This window comes from Macaca thibetana, chromosome 2 (genome assembly GCF_024542745.1).
Source record: "Macaca thibetana thibetana isolate TM-01 chromosome 2, ASM2454274v1, whole genome shotgun sequence".
Lineage (NCBI taxonomy): Eukaryota > Metazoa > Chordata > Mammalia > Primates > Cercopithecidae > Macaca > Macaca thibetana.
Window position 1 is genome coordinate 103,406,313 of NC_065579.1, and position 14,827 is coordinate 103,421,139.

A 14,827-nucleotide genomic window follows, 5' to 3' on the forward strand; every position below is an offset into this window, starting at 1 on the left:
CCCACCATAAAGGTGATGAGCAAACCCATGCAGAGTGCCTGCCACTGCCACCATTTTCTCAGTAGCTGATGCTGCCAAAAGATTAACTGTAGCACCATCACCAAGTCCTACAGGTCTGGTGATGGCCCCCTCAATGAGATCAAGATCTGCACTCCCTTCCCTGGTTACTTCATGATACACTGTGGACCCCATGGCTACAAGTCATAGGATGAGGCAGTAGCCCCACCAGTGCCACCAAGAATGCCACAAGTGGTAGTACCAGTGGATGTCCAGCTAGTCCCCTAGATGTCTATGACTTGCACAGAGCAGAAATGTTAAATTGTATGGGCCCAGTCTGGAGGTTAGCCTACCTGCATGAGCCCCTGGCACTCCTTCCAGGAAAGTCAAGAGAAAGATGACCAAGTGGAAAAAACCAGGCAGCAGCCAGCAAGGCCCAGTCGTGGAATGGACAGAGGTAGGGTCCAGCAACCTCCTGGGCTCAAACAATCCTCCCATCTCAGCCTCTGAAATATTTGGGACTACAGGTACATACCAATAACACCCAGCTAATTTTTATATTTTTAGTAGATGGTTTCACCATGTTGCCCAGGCTGGTTCTGAACTCCTAGGCTCAAGCTATCCTCCCACCTCACCCTAAAGTGCTAGAATTACAGGCGTAAGTCACCACACTTGAGCAGTTTCAGAAATTTTTTTTTCTTTTGAGATGGAGTCTTGTTCTGTTGCCCAGGCTAGAGTGCAGTGGTGCAATCTCAGCTTACTGCAACCTCCACCTCCCAAGTTCAAATGATTCTCCTGCCTCAGCCTCCAGAGTAGCTGGAATTACTGTACCAGACTAATATTTATATATTTAGTAAAGACGGGGTTTCACCATCTTGGCCAGGCTGGTCTCGAACTCCTGACCTCATGACTCACCCGCCTCGGCCTCTCAAAGTGCTGGGATTACAAGCGTGAGCCACCACGCCTGGCCAAAGAAGGAAGGCTTCAGGGACTCTTAAGGGAAGACTCTTAAGGCTGGCAGGCCCCAGCACCCTGCCTCCAATAGAAGTCAGACAAGATTCACTCTGGTCCTCTCTGCTTGTCCTCTTTTCAGGGCAGCAATATCTACCCCACAGCAGTTTTCCTCCTGCTCTGTTACCCGCAGGGATGCAGATGGTATTCAGGTTACAGCAAAGAAAAAGCTGAGAACAGGAGAGGAGGAGGAAGATCTCCCAGTACTTCTGTCCCCCAAGTCCTCCCTGACTTGTCTGGCTTTCAGCCCCAGGCTGCTGTGGTTAATGCACCTTTTACTCCATACTGTCAGCTCCAGTGTTTCATATACTACTCTGTCCCTTGGCCATATTGAGATCCTGACAATGCTTACCACAGCTGCCTCTTATGTGGGATCAAAGAACAGCAGGTAAGGCCGGGCGCGGTGGCTCAAGCCTGTAATCCCAGCACTTTGGGAGGCCGAGACGGGCGGATCACGAGGTCAGGAGATCGAGACCATCCTGGCTAACACGGTGAAACCCCGTCTCTACTAAAAAATACAAAAAACTAGCTGGGCGCGGTGGCGGGCGCCTGTAGTCCCAACTACTCGGGAGGCTGAGGCAGGAGAATGGCATGAACCCGGGAGGCGGAGCTTGCAGTGAGCTGAGATCCGGCCACTGCACTCCAGCCTGGGCGGCAGAGCGAGACTCCGTCTCAAAAAAAAAAAAAAAAAAAAAAAAAGAACAGCAGGTAGACTCCAAAGAGCTGATAGCACTGGGGGCTTCATGACATGAGCTGGGACCCCATCATCTCCCTTCAGACTAGAGCACCTTCAGGGTTTCTCATATATAAACACACACACACACACACACACACACACACACTCTCTCCAAATGATGGGGAGGGGAGGTGGCCCCAGCACGTGGTGGATCACAGTCACTAAGTCTACTTATTTATTATTTATTTTTAAAATATATTTAAACAGCAGCAATCACTTCCAAAATGCAAAAAAAATTACAATTTTTAGAATAAAATTATAATGTTTATAATGCGGGTCAGAAAGAATTGAAGGTACAACAGAATCAAATCACACAGCACTGGAGGTGGCTAGAGAAGCCAAAGCCCACTGGTCAGGGGTCCAAGCTAACAAGAAGTCCCAACCTGAGAGGTCGCCACACCCAAATCATACCCCACAGCTTCCCGTTGACAGAGCCAGTGTCCTCTGGGTTAGAGAAGGAGAAGCGGCAAGGAGCTGGCCCTCTGTGGTGGGTGTCCCAAACCCAGTCCCCCCCATCAGCCAGGGACCTGCTAATCCACCTCCTCCATGTTGCTGTAGGTGGGGGCTGGCCGATCCACAGGGGGGGCGAAGCGTTCAGGGGCTGTCCGCGTGGGGGCCACCTCGGGGGCCTGGCCAGGGCCTAGTCCCTGCAACAGAATACGAGGACAGGGGTTGGGGGCTGCCCAGCATGCCGCCTGGCATCCCGGGGGTGCTGGCTTGGAGCCCTGGCACCCAAGGGAGGGTCCCAAGGCAGGCGCAGACAGCAGCGGCGTTCAGACAGAGAGACAAGATTGGGCCTGAATAGTCTGGCTTTATTAACACTTTAAGTACAGGAAGTAGCTTGGGCAAGGCCAAGCCCGAGGCCAAGGGTCAGAGCAGCAGGATGAATGGACAAACAGCTGGATGGATACACACCCTACGATGCTCTGCCCGTGCAGGGGCCACAGCCTCCCCACCCTCTCCCACCAGATGCACAAGCTGAGGCCCAAAGCCCAGAGGTGTTCCCCACAACAAAGGCAGGCATGGCCTGGGGCAGGCAGGTAGGCCAGCTCACAGCAGCTGCCTGCAGGCGAGCTCATCTCCAGCGACTCTGGGATACCAGAGGATAGAACACGTTGAGCACAAGGGCCACCAAAGCCGCCACGGTGCCCAGGACAAAGTACCGGAGGCAGCCCTCATCTGGTGTGGTAGGGCCACGTGGCGGGGGGCCCACCCAGTCTTGGGGCCCCCAGGGACCCAGGGGCCCAGGCCCCTCAGGCACCAGCTCCTCCTCAGCCTCCAGCTCCTGCCAAATCCGGGAAGCCTAGGGTATGTGGAAACGGCCATCAGCACCCCAGGGGTGGGGAGGACCCAGTGTCCCTGAGACCCTTAGCCATGATAGTCCCACCTGGGGTGACTGGGGCTAACACTCTGCATTCTAGATCAAGCAGCAAGGAGGAAGGCAGGCAGCCAACCTCAGGGTTGTCCAGACTAAGAGCACAAGTGTAAGTAAATCTTGACAGCATTTTGGCCTACCCTAAACAGCTTTCAATCCACGTGCAGCTCCGCATGGAGGTGGGAGGGGAGTTATCTGGTTAGTATTTCAGTCCAGGCCTCTCCAGAGGACACTGATTTATAGGAAACAGGGCGCCAATCCCAGAGCAATCTCCTTGTTCCTTCCCACCCACACCCCAGATCCTGACCAGTCTTCTGCAGGGACTTCTCTAATCCTTGACAGAGAAGGCTTAAGAGAAGATGGAGCCGGAAAGGAGGCGGCCAGTCCAGAAAAGAGATGTGCCTACGCCCACCAACTGGGCCTATGGCACATAATGTCACTAAAAGAGACAGAAGATCCTGAAGGCTCAGCAAAGACAGATGCTTACCTCAGAGAGTATAACAGCTACCAGAAGCCATGGCCAGCCCAAATAGGCCTTGTCTTGAGTGCACAATAGAACTCAGGGACATCACAAGTGAGGGTGTATGGGCTAGCATGTGGGGAATGTGCAGAGGAAATCTAGAGAGTATCAGTTATAGTCCATTCATAGCACAGTGCCCAGTGAGGTTCAGAGCAGTTGCCTGACCTGTGCCAACTGGGTGCCAATGTGCTTGCCAGTGGCATCATGTTAGTGTACCTGTATGTTAGTGTCCCCAGGGCATAGGGATGCCTCTGGATAAAGCTTTGATGTTAAGGGAACTCTGCAATTCTCATGAATCCCAAGGCTCAGGGAGCCTGTGGCTGGAGGAGAGGAAGCTATATCCCCAACCCTGCCCCGCAGTCTGTGAGCTGTCCCCCACTATTCTGTAAAGCCGCCCACATGCCTCACCTGGCTGGCAGCAGCCTCAGCTGCAGGGCCTAGGTCTGGGTGGTGCTCAGAGTGACCTGCCCTGGGGGGCCTCTCCACAGGAGAGTTCCGCCGGCGGTAGAAGAGTACATAGGCATAACGCGTCACAACCTGGCTCTCGTCTACCGTTGTCACCGTGCTGTCATCAAACAAGCGCCAGCCTAAGGCAGGGTGGGAAGAGTGTGAACGAAGTCTGCACCACCACCCCTACCATCTATCCTGCTGGCTGTGTGTGCCCTCACCCACGTCACTGCGCTGACTGCTACGATCATTGGGCAGGCGTGCACAGGCAGTGTAGTGGCCACCAATCATGCCTCCATAGTGGTTGATGACAGCATACAGATCATAGCTGGGCAGCTGCTCCTCTTTCTGACCAATGCAGAACTTGCTCAGGTCCAGGTTCCTGCAGGTCAGGTCCAGTCAGGGAGGCGTGAGACAGGCAGCAGGTGCTCAGGATGCCCACCTTGGTCCTCACACCCCACCCACAGTTACCAAGGTCCATTGCTTACCGAACAGGGAACTCCACCAAGTCGTTGATCTTGTCACGCCAGATAAAACTACGAAAGGAGAAGCGCTTGAGCTGCACGATGAGAACATTTGGCAGGCGCCATAGCAACAGCTGCTTGGAGGCCTCACGGTGCTGTTTGCACTGTGGGCAGTACCTGGTGGGAACAGAGGTTGGGTCAGGACCAGCAAGTCTCTCTCTTCTCCGTCCTGCCCCCTTATCTGCTTGCTGCTCTGTTCTCACCAGGCCTCCTCGGGTGCCAGCACCTCAGGCCGTGTGAAGAGGTTGAGGCACTGGTCCAGGGTGAAGTGGCCGGCCCGGGCAGCCTCACCGGCAGAGCCTGGATCCTCAGCACATTCCAGCTCCTTGGAGGCTACCAACACAAACTCCTGCAAACGCTCATTGTTCCTCCAGACGAGAGCCAGGCTACAATCGTCACCCAGCTCCAGTGGGGTGTCTCCTGGAGATTGGCAGGGAGAGAGGTCATGCAGCTGTGGAGAACAGCCAGCTCAACCCACCCCATGGCTCTCACCCACGGCCTCAGACACCTTTGTCTTCTAGCCGCTGCTCTCGGTTGGATGAGTCAATTTTATAGATGAAGAACTGTGGTGTGTGGGCATTCATAGCTTCACTTGGGTGCTGGTACCCAGGCACAGCGGCTGTGTGAGAACATGATAATCAAAGCTTCCCTGCCCATCAGGGCCTCACCAGGCCCACGAGGTCCTAAACAACAGCCCCCCCATCCTCCCCTACCTTCCTCCCCAGCTTCCAGAGCTTTTCACTGGATCTTACCTTCGGGTCGGGACACCCTCTCGCCAGCAGGCAAGGAGCCAACCTCAGTGGGCCCACTGGCCAGTATCTCAGAAGAAATTCCACTGGTGCTGGGCACAGGACCCCGGTCAGGGGCTGCCCACACCCGGGGAAGCCCTGTGTCCCCCTCAGCCATAGGGGTCACCAGCTGGAGCTCAGGTGGCTGAATGGGGTCCCTCTCACTGTCCCCAGCCTCCAGGGAGCCAGTGGAGAGCAGTGTGGTGCAGCCAGGGCTCTGAGACTCCAAGGCCATGCGGCCAGGCTGAAAGGGTGGCTGGAACACACTCACAGAGTACCTGGCAACAGAGAGCAAGGCAAGCAGGACTCCTGACCAGCCCATCTAGCACCTCTGCTCCCACCTACACCACTCTAGTCCAACCACTAGGCACTTACCGGGCATAGCCCTCTAGCAGCTGAGCAAGGCGGGCATAAGTGAGGCGTGAGGCAGGTACACTGACCAGGAAGGGGTAGCCAATGTTCTCAGGTCGGCAGAGGCCCTTGTGGTCAGGCCAGTGGGTTTTCTGGCAGAGCCTGAGGGGAAGAGGAAGACAAGGATAAGGCCTTTAGCCCCATCTCCTATAACTCCATAATGGGGGCTAGTCATAGTCCCTGGGAACTGGGTATGCCAGCCCTGCCTCCCCCAGGACCTGGTAAAGTAGGCAAGTAGAAAGCTTAAGCACATGTGCCTTGGTGTGAAGGGAAGGGGCAGGGTGGCACATGGAAGGTGGAAATAAAGGGTCGGGGAGACGATGGGGGTCCTCACTGGTTGCAGTAGCCCACACGGTAGCACCGGGTACAGCGCTTCAGCTTTTCATCCTCCGACTGTTGCTTCCGCTGGCAGGCTGCACACTTGGAGATGGGGACGCTGGGCACCTGGGGGCGCTAGGGTGGGTCGTCTGGCTCAGCAAGACCAGGCAGGAGTACCCCACCCACTGGGGCCCTATGCCATCAGGTTGGCCCCCACTCACCTGTTGCACCTCTAGCACCACTACCCGCTCCTTAGCCAACTCTGGGGATAACAGCTCAAAGCAGAGGAGCATATCAGATGGGGACACAGTGTCCAGTGAGTGGGAGGGCAGGAACACACGATGGAAACGATTCTTAATTACCTGAGGACACAGAACACACAGATCCCACATGAGGATAAGCCCTTTCCCTAGCCCTGCCCCAGAGTTTAAGAAGGCTTGGCCCGTCCGTGGGTCTATGTGGGCAGTGGTGAGGTCTGTAGGCCCAAATAGGCTTAGCCTCTACTGGCACCCATCTCAGTGTCCAATGCCATAAGGAGCCTGATGCATCAGAGGGCCTGAAAGACCGGGTATGAGGCAGATATCAACCACACCAGCTCTCCACACTGAGGGACTCTGCCCTGCTATAACTAGAATAGCCTTATAAGACTATAACATACTATCACAGAGGGTCCATATTCAAAGAGCCTCCTCCCAACTCTTACCCCTGAGAAAATCGACACTGTCAGGCTAAAGGCTAGGAACCCCTGGGGAGAGCTAGCACACACAACTGGGATAAAAGGAGAGAGCAGCAGGATAGAGGGAGAAGCAGAGCAAACATAGGTATAGTCCTGCAGTTCAAGCTCCTTGTCTAAAAAGGGAAATGCAGTTGGGATCCACCACCACAAAGGGGAATAAACCCTGATAATGGCTAGAAACTGAAGGCACTTCTGTTGCACAGACAAAATAACAGCACATCACCTGTTTTTATACAGTCACAGGCATACTCATTTGTATGTCTATTTTTATTTTATTTTTATTTTTGAGTCTTGCTCTGTCGCCCAGGCTGGAGTGCAGTGGCGCGATCTCGGCTCACTACAACCTCCGCCTCCCAGGTTCAAGCGATTCTCCTGCCTCAGCCTCCTGAGTAGCTGGGACTACAGACATGTGCCAACATGCCCAGCTAATTTTTTTTTTTTTGTATTTTTAGTAGAGGTGGAGTTTCACCATGTTAGCCAGGATGGTCTGGATCTCCTGACCTCGTGATCCACCCACCTTGTCCTCCCAAAGGGCTGGGATTACAGGCATGAGCCACCATGCCCAGCCCTATTTTTATTTTTTATCTATTTATTTATTTTTGAGACAGAGTCTCACTCTGTCACCCAGGCTGGAGTGCTGTGGTGCAATCTCTGCTCACTGCAACCTCCACCTCCCGGGCTCAAGTGAGCCTCTTGCCTCAGCCTCCCAAGTAGCTGGCACTATAAGCATGTACCACCACGCCCAGCTGCTTTTTTAATTTCTTGTAGAGACAGTGTTCCACCAAGTTGCCCAGGCTGGTCCCAAACTCCTGGGCTCAAGTGATCTGCCCACCTCAGCCTCACAAAGTGCTGGGATTACAGGCGTGAGCCACTGTGCCCAGCCCATGTGTATGTCTGTAGATGCCAATGACTATACACACGTGTCTATGGTGAGTACACACACACATCCATATATATAATAGCCCAAAGAAAGACAAAGGTACCTCCGCCAAACGCAGATTCTCAGGCTTCACACGAACGCTTTGAGAGAGGGAGTCCAATACTTCACTGGCAGTGGAGTTCTCCTTGCTGACGCTCACTAGGAACTGTGGCAAAAAGGGCAGTCAGTGAGGGAGGTGGGCCACGTTCTCTAGAACAGCCCAGAGGGTAGGGGCTTACTCCTCACCTTAATGGGCTTGCTGTGGGGCTCTCGGGCGAAATAAAAGACAGGGAGAACCTTTTGCTTTTGTGGCAAGGGCACCGGCAGATAAAGAAACGGGTCAAAAGTGATGGAGACCTGTGGATGTAGAGGTGGCACTGGGTAGCTGCACACAGAGTGGGAGACAAAATGTTCATGCCCAAAGAGCCCATTCCAGGGCTTCTGATGGCTCTCAAGGCCTCCACAGCCAACCAGCAAACTCTCAGGCTTCAGGACACTAGATGGGGCAGGAGGACCACCAGGAGATAACAATCCTCCTTTCTGGCACTCAAAGCTCTACTCAGCTTAGCCACTTTACGAATTTGCCTCACACTTGCACCCCATGTGCCCACAACCCTGCCACAACACCTCTGAGCTCTAACATCACTTTTCCCTCAGTCAGGAAGCCTACCTGGGCTCTTCAGCCCATATAGAATCCTAAGGCCTCCCTGCCAACTTCTTCGCCCAAACCTTAAGATGCACATGCCTCTGAACCTAACATGACCAGAATAGAGGGCCTCTTTCCAGGGGAGCCCATCACACCTTGGCACACACAGGGCACACCAGCTTCGACTTGTACTGCCCCTGAAATAGGTCCACGATGAAAGAGTCATTCCTCATCTTGTGCCGCTGCCATGCTTCCTCAGCTACCACCTGAGAGGCAGAGTGGTGAGAACCAAAGAGGCCTGGGGGCTGGGATGCTCATGAGACATGCCCACCCTCTGTCCCTAACCCTGACCTCATCAGGCCGCCCATCTGAGTCCACGGTCTCTGTGTAGGGCTTGTTCTGAATGCGATTCAGGTCCTCGTGCAGCCCATCCAGCAGGAAAGCCATGAACTCCTGGGCATCATGCTGCGCATAGCCTGTGAACTGGCTGGCCTTACTCGCCACAATGGCCTGGATACAGGAGCCAAAGTGTGAACACAAAGCCCTAGCACCCACTGCACACCGGTTGGCTGGCCCTCCCCGCCCCCTGCAGCCAAGGGTGACAGTGGTCACAGATTACCTTCAACTTGGAAGGCTGGAAGGCATGGTGGGTGCCCTTCCACAGCGCCCGAAGCAGCACAGCAAAGCCAATGGCCAGACGCCCACCAGTCCCTAGTGGGTTGTTGTAGTTGATCTCAGCCTCAAAAGAGCGGTCTAGGAATAGTAGCGGAGCAAAGGTGTGAGGGACAAAGGCACCCTGTCTGCCCATTCCCCAGGCTCCAGGCCCTGCCCTCACCATGGAAGAAGTCCCGGAGTTCCCGAGTGTTGGACAGAGACTGAATGACGCTGTTCATGAAGCAGGTGTTGCCTAAATTGACAAGGCCAGTGAAGCCTGGCAGACACACTTTCTTCTCTTCCTCTTCCTCCTCCTCCACGCTATCTCCACTAACTGGGCTGTGGGGCATGGGAGGCACCATACATGTAGGCTTGGGCTGGGGGAGCAAAGAGGACATGAGAGAACAGCTCCAAGACTCTCCAACCTCCATAATTCGTCCTTCCCATCCCAGAATTCTCACCGACGCCAGGTGTGTCTCTGGCTTTGGGGTTACATGCTCCATAGGTGTGCGGGTTGCCACACTCTCTAGCCCTGTGTCCTCAGATCGTGCCTTAGATTTATCCTTCTCCATAGCCCGGGCCTCCTCCTGGCCTGTCAGGGGGTGGGGAGCACCTCCTGGTGGGGTTGAATCCAGAGGGGTTGGACCTGTCGGCACGGCAACCTTTGCACCACCCACTGCACCTTAAAAAGGGGGAATGAGAGGGCTGGTGGTTAGCAGCACGTGACAGGGGTTTGGGTCCTGATCACGTGGAACTGGGCAATGAAGGGAGCTCGTGTGCAGACCTCGTGTAGCCGGGGCCTCCAGGCCCCCCCAGCGCTGACTCTGCCTCTTACGAAGGCAGATGTCGATGCGAGAAGCCGTGAAACAGAAGGTGCACTGCTCTGGCTCAATCAGATTCCTGTGGGAAAAGGCTGAACTCAGGGACTTAGGAGGAATGGGCATCAGGATAGATAAGCTAGGGAGATGGAGCCTGGGGGAGTAGGACAGGCACAGTGGTGGGGCCGGGCACCACCCACCTGAGCTTCACCTGCCAACGGAAGATGGTGTGGGGCCCACAGCCTGGGTGCAGCCTCAGGAAGTTTCCATCCCTGCAGAGGCACAGCAGGATAGGAGGAAGGACAAGAGGAGGAGCATGAGACATACTGTCCCACCTGAGGCATTGTTTGCCCCATCATCTGCCCACCCACCTGGTCTGGAAGATGAGTGTGAAGTCCTGCTCACGAAAAAGTACTCTCGAGGTGTCCCTGCAGATCTCCTTCACGTACACGTGCACCACCACTGAATCCGGGCCCTTCTCATACGAGTCATTCTTGACAAATGCCAGGTTCACCATCGACTCGGGCTCTATATTGAGACCATGGCTCAGCTCCAACCAGGACAGGTTCCAGCCTATTGCTACTCTACTCCCTAACCACCTACAAGCTTTGCAACCCAACCTAGGCCTGCCCACCCCCACCTTTACCATCCACCAAGGTTGCAGCATCTGCTGCCACTGCCATCTCCTCCTTGGCACGGTCATCTTTCCCAGAGTTTCTGCTCCGGACCATGGCTGGAGAGACTGGGTCATTCCCAGGAGACACTGCTTTCTCTCCTGCCAAAAGGGCTAAATTCTCCTCTGAGCCCAGGAGGCAGGTTTGGGGGTTCACCGGTGGTATGCAAAGCTGTTCATCAGCCTCAACCTATCAATGGCAAGATTATGGGCAGAATCAGCCCGGGCTCTGCCAGGTGGCTCCCACTCTAGTGCACACTCTTTCCCCCCATTTCCTAACACCCATACAGGTGCCCAACTCTCACCTGAGTGGCCGGGTCAGCCACGAAGGGTGGGGCATCACCCCGGGGTCCAGGGTCATCCCTGGACCCCTCCCCCTCTGGCCCTCTGCAGAGATGCACAGCCCTCTTGGCGCTGGGCCCTGCCTGGGCCCCGGGGCCAGCCCCTGAGCCTACCTCACCACGGCCCTGGGCCCGCTTCTGGTTCCGGGCCTCCTGCTTAGCCCGGTGGGGCTCAGGGCCTGGCTCCAGGGCAGTGGGAGACAGTTCCTGCCCATTCTCCTGGCACTGCAGCCCCGGCACCAGCTCCTGGGTCCCTAGAGGTTTCTTCTGCCAAAGATACAGCAGTCAGGCCCTGTCGACTACACTGGCTATCCCTACCCAACCCTGTACTACTAGAACTCACCAGGAGGGAGGGCCACGTGAGCATAGGCACCTTTTTGGGCAGTGTCAGGTGCAGGAGACTGCCCTTGCGGGTTTGCACTTTAGCACAAGAGCTTTTTATCTCAGCATAGAAGACACCACCCCACTGCTGACCACCTGGAGACAGAGCAGGGTCCATGAGGTAGGATAGGAGATATCAAAAGATTCAAACATACTATTGTGCTCAGGGCAGATGGACACACCTGCAAACCGTACCACACAGTCCGTATCTGTGAAAGCAGCATCTACATCCTCCAGCTGCAAGGGACCTACTCCCACATGAAGCTTGACAATCACCTCTTCTGCACTCTGCCTCCAATCAAGCAACAACTCTGGAGGGGGAGTAGCCAAGAGATCATGAGGGTCTTCACAAGCTCCTGATGGTGATAAGCAGGTAACAGAGACCCAGCCCTAATGAAACTGCTTCAGATGGGAGCCAAATTGTAAGTGATCCCTCCCCTTCCCTAGCACCCAAAAAGCTCATTCATAACTGACCCTCTTTGGTCTGCTCCTCCCGAGGAGTGGATGCTGACCCTGACAATGAAGGAAAGAACAGCCGGGAATGGTGGCATGAGCCTGTGATCCCAGCTGCGCAGGAGGCTGAGGCAGAAGGATCACCTGAGGCCAGAAGTTCAAGACCAGCCTGGGCAACATATCGAGACCCTGTCTCTAAAAAAAAAATAAGAAAAATTAGCCAAGCATGGTAGGGAGGCTGACATAGGAGGATTACTTGAGTCCAGGACTTTGAGGATGCAGTAAGCTACGATCACACCTGCACTGCACTCCAGTCTGTGCAAGAGTGAGACCCTGCCTCTTTAAAAAAAAAGAGGAGGGGGCCAGGCACAGTTGCTCATGCCTGTAATCCCAGCACTTTGAGAGGCCGAGGTGGGCAGATCACCTGAGGTCAGGAGTTTGTGACCAGTCTGGCAAACACGGTGAAACCCCGTCTCTACTAAAAATACAAAAATTAGCTGGGCGTGGTGGTGTGTGCCTGTAATCCCAGCTACTTGGGAGGCTGAGGCAGGAGAATCGCTCGAACCCGGGAGGCGGAGCCCACAGTGAGCCAAGACCACGCCACTGCACTCTAGCCTGGATGACAGAGTGAGACTCCATCTCAAAAAAAAAAAAAAAAAAACCATGCATGGTGGCATGCACCTGTAATCCCAGCTACTTGGGAGGCTGAGGCAGGAGAATCACTTGAACCAGGAGGTGGAGGTTGCAGTAAGCCGATATTGCACCACTGCACTCCAGCCTGGGCAACAGAATAAGACTCCATCTCAGAAAAAAAACAAGGAAATAAAGAAAGAACAGGTTAAAAAGAAAGAAAAAAAATTTAAAAAAGAAAGAAGGCAAGCCCCCCAACAGCACCATCTTCTGGATCTTAGCCAAGTACTCAGGCTTCAAAGCTGAGGCTCTACTGAGCCTATCATGGGTCCTTCTTCTCTCATCATCAGACCAGGACAGAGAGAAGAGCAAAAAAGTCATCTCCCAAACCCCAATCTGTATACTTAATAAAATGGGACGGAAAGAAAGCCACAAGCACTCTGGGAATGCCACTCCCACCTTTCCTAGGATCTCCATCCTTGCTCTCCTGGTTTGCTCGATCCTTCTGCCTCTTCTTACTAGTTGCGTCCTCCAGTCCTGGGGGCCCTCTCCTTGGGCCTGTGGCACTGGCCCCGCCAGACATCTTGAGCCGCTTGGTCGACAGCCAGAGTGCCCCGGGGCCGGCAACAGCGTCTGGGTCAGGGCTGCGGCGCTTTCTTCCTGGCCCAGCTATCTTGGCAACTCTTTGTGGCCAAATTCTCCAGCAAGGAACCAACAGCCTAATGGAAAAGAGCCAGTGATCACTGCCAAGACCCAACAACTTGCTCTTTAGCTACAGCCAGGGCTCAGCAACCCAGGACACTCCTAATGCTACAGAGCTGTATCTTCTCATCTCTGAAGAATCCCTGGACACTCTCAGGCTATTTTGAAGAGGTAATAAATAATGCAAGTAGCAGCAACCACTTCTGGCCAAGCTTCATAGATACCCACCATAATAGTCCCACACAGCTGGAAGCCTCACTGAGGGGGCACCAGGTCAAGGGAAGTCATGGCCTGGGACCAGGCTACTCCACCAATCTGGAAAGGAGCCATGGCTCCAGCCCACAAGGCTGGCACTCCGAGCAGGGTGTTCACTTTTCCTTCACTCTCACTGGCTGGTTAGTCACCACTGGAGAAATAGAAGGTGGAGGAGGAAGGCAGGAAAGGAGACAAGCCACAAGAGGACCAGGCTCTGTGGCTGAAAACAGGCTCAACCCAGGTTCTGCCATTGCCCAGAAAAAGTCCTGGGGCTAAGGCACTCCACCTGCCTCCTGCCAGCTCCCACCCTTAGCAAGAACCTGCTCCTATGTACTGCTTGGTTCTTCTTCATTTTAAGAGAAAGTCCTCTCCCCAGCTGCTGTCCCAAGCAGAGAGGGACTGAAAAGTGTATCTAGATGTCACACTACCTCTTCAGCAACAACCCTGCTCCAGTACTAAGGCAGGATGGGAATCCAGTTTGACACTGGAACAGAAATCATCACCTTCCTTCCCAGATGCCTTCACTCATGAGCTCTGAGACACAGGGACCACTACAATTTCCCACAGACCCACCGGTAGATTCCGGACTGTTTCCCCCTCCGAAATGAAGGTCTTGAAGCTAGATACTGAGATGAGGCTGGGGAGGACTATGGATCCAGGACCCCTGGCAGCCTCAAGCCTGGCCTGAACCAGTAGCAGGACAGATAATGACTAGTCTGTGTTCTCCTAAGTGTGTAAAGGAGGAAAGAGGGATGGTAGGATACCTTTCTACAGGTCAGATGTGGTACTGGTGGACTGGATCTTTAATGACACCTGCTACCGACGCCTCCTTCTCTCACCCAGGCCCCAGCCGAAGGTCGCGTCCCTCCCCCATGCCCCGGAGACGTCGAGGCGGGAAAGGGGCTGTCTAGAGACCCGAGCCGGCCTGAAATGGCAGCGCGGGGTTACTGACCACAGACCAGCGCCCCGGTCAAGTTGCAACCCAGCTTCAGCCTCTGAACCCCGAGCCCGCCACCACCTCTTCCAGGAAGCTGCCCTCGCTGGCCGCCAGTCCTCTCCCAGGTGGGAGGCTGGCCACAGGCATAGCGTAACGGCCCCGCCGGCATCAGTGGGCTGGCACGCTGCGGGACACTAGGGGTAGGGGCTGGCACGGCCCGTGACCTTGAACAGGCCGCCGCGGCAGTGCGTTGCGGCCTCCCCGCTGCGGCCAAGCAGGCGAGTTGCAGCCCGCTCCACTCACCGAGCGAGACCGCCGCAGCCAGCCCTCTTCGGGCCCTGGCAACCCGCTCTCCGTTCCGGTTCCGGCGTCAGGTCGGTTCCGGTTCCGGCGCGCCCCTCCCCCGTCCCGGCGCCGCCGCCACCGCCTTAGCGGCTTGTTTTGTTTCGACTTCTAGTTAAGGCCGCGGGAGGCGGAGCGCCAAGCTGCTGACGCACTTCCGGCGGGAATGGGCTCGGGAAGACTGGCAGGCAGCTCCGGGGCGGGCCCGAGCGG

The 14,827-nt window shown here is 55.1% G+C and overlaps 2 protein-coding genes across 32 annotated transcripts in view; one reads left to right on the forward strand and one right to left on the reverse strand.

Moving 5' to 3' along the window:
- The window catches only part of TCTA (T cell leukemia translocation altered), a 405,836-nt gene that overhangs the window by 86,224 nt on the left and 304,785 nt on the right, over positions 1–14,827 (forward strand). The window lies entirely within an intron of this gene.
- Positions 1,911–14,706, reverse strand: USP19 (ubiquitin specific peptidase 19). Of its 31 annotated transcripts, none has more exons than XM_050780706.1 (29): positions 14,576–14,705; positions 14,100–14,260; positions 12,838–13,097; positions 11,893–11,943; positions 11,770–11,808; positions 11,478–11,651; positions 11,258–11,391; positions 10,879–11,181; positions 10,541–10,763; positions 10,272–10,428; positions 10,101–10,172; positions 9,867–9,982; positions 9,544–9,764; positions 9,264–9,459; positions 9,048–9,181; positions 8,780–8,938; positions 8,584–8,694; positions 8,029–8,139; positions 7,847–7,948; positions 6,349–6,489; positions 6,144–6,262; positions 5,774–5,911; positions 5,363–5,676; positions 5,119–5,229; positions 4,814–5,030; positions 4,575–4,727; positions 4,308–4,468; positions 4,048–4,226; positions 1,911–2,391 (listed from the first exon to the last, which is right to left on the reverse strand). In XM_050780706.1, the coding sequence occupies exons 3-29, from the start codon at positions 12,959–12,961 to the stop codon at positions 2,275–2,277; spliced, it is 4,077 nt and encodes a 1,358-aa protein (XP_050636663.1). In that variant the 5' UTR covers positions 12,962–13,097; positions 14,100–14,260; positions 14,576–14,705; the 3' UTR covers positions 1,911–2,274. The 31 variants fall into 31 exon arrangements, with proteins under 31 accessions (XP_050636663.1, XP_050636664.1, XP_050636640.1 ...); XM_050780707.1 differs by having other exon boundaries at positions 11,478–11,606; positions 14,576–14,704; XM_050780683.1 differs by having other exon boundaries at positions 10,879–11,178; positions 11,770–11,943; positions 14,576–14,706.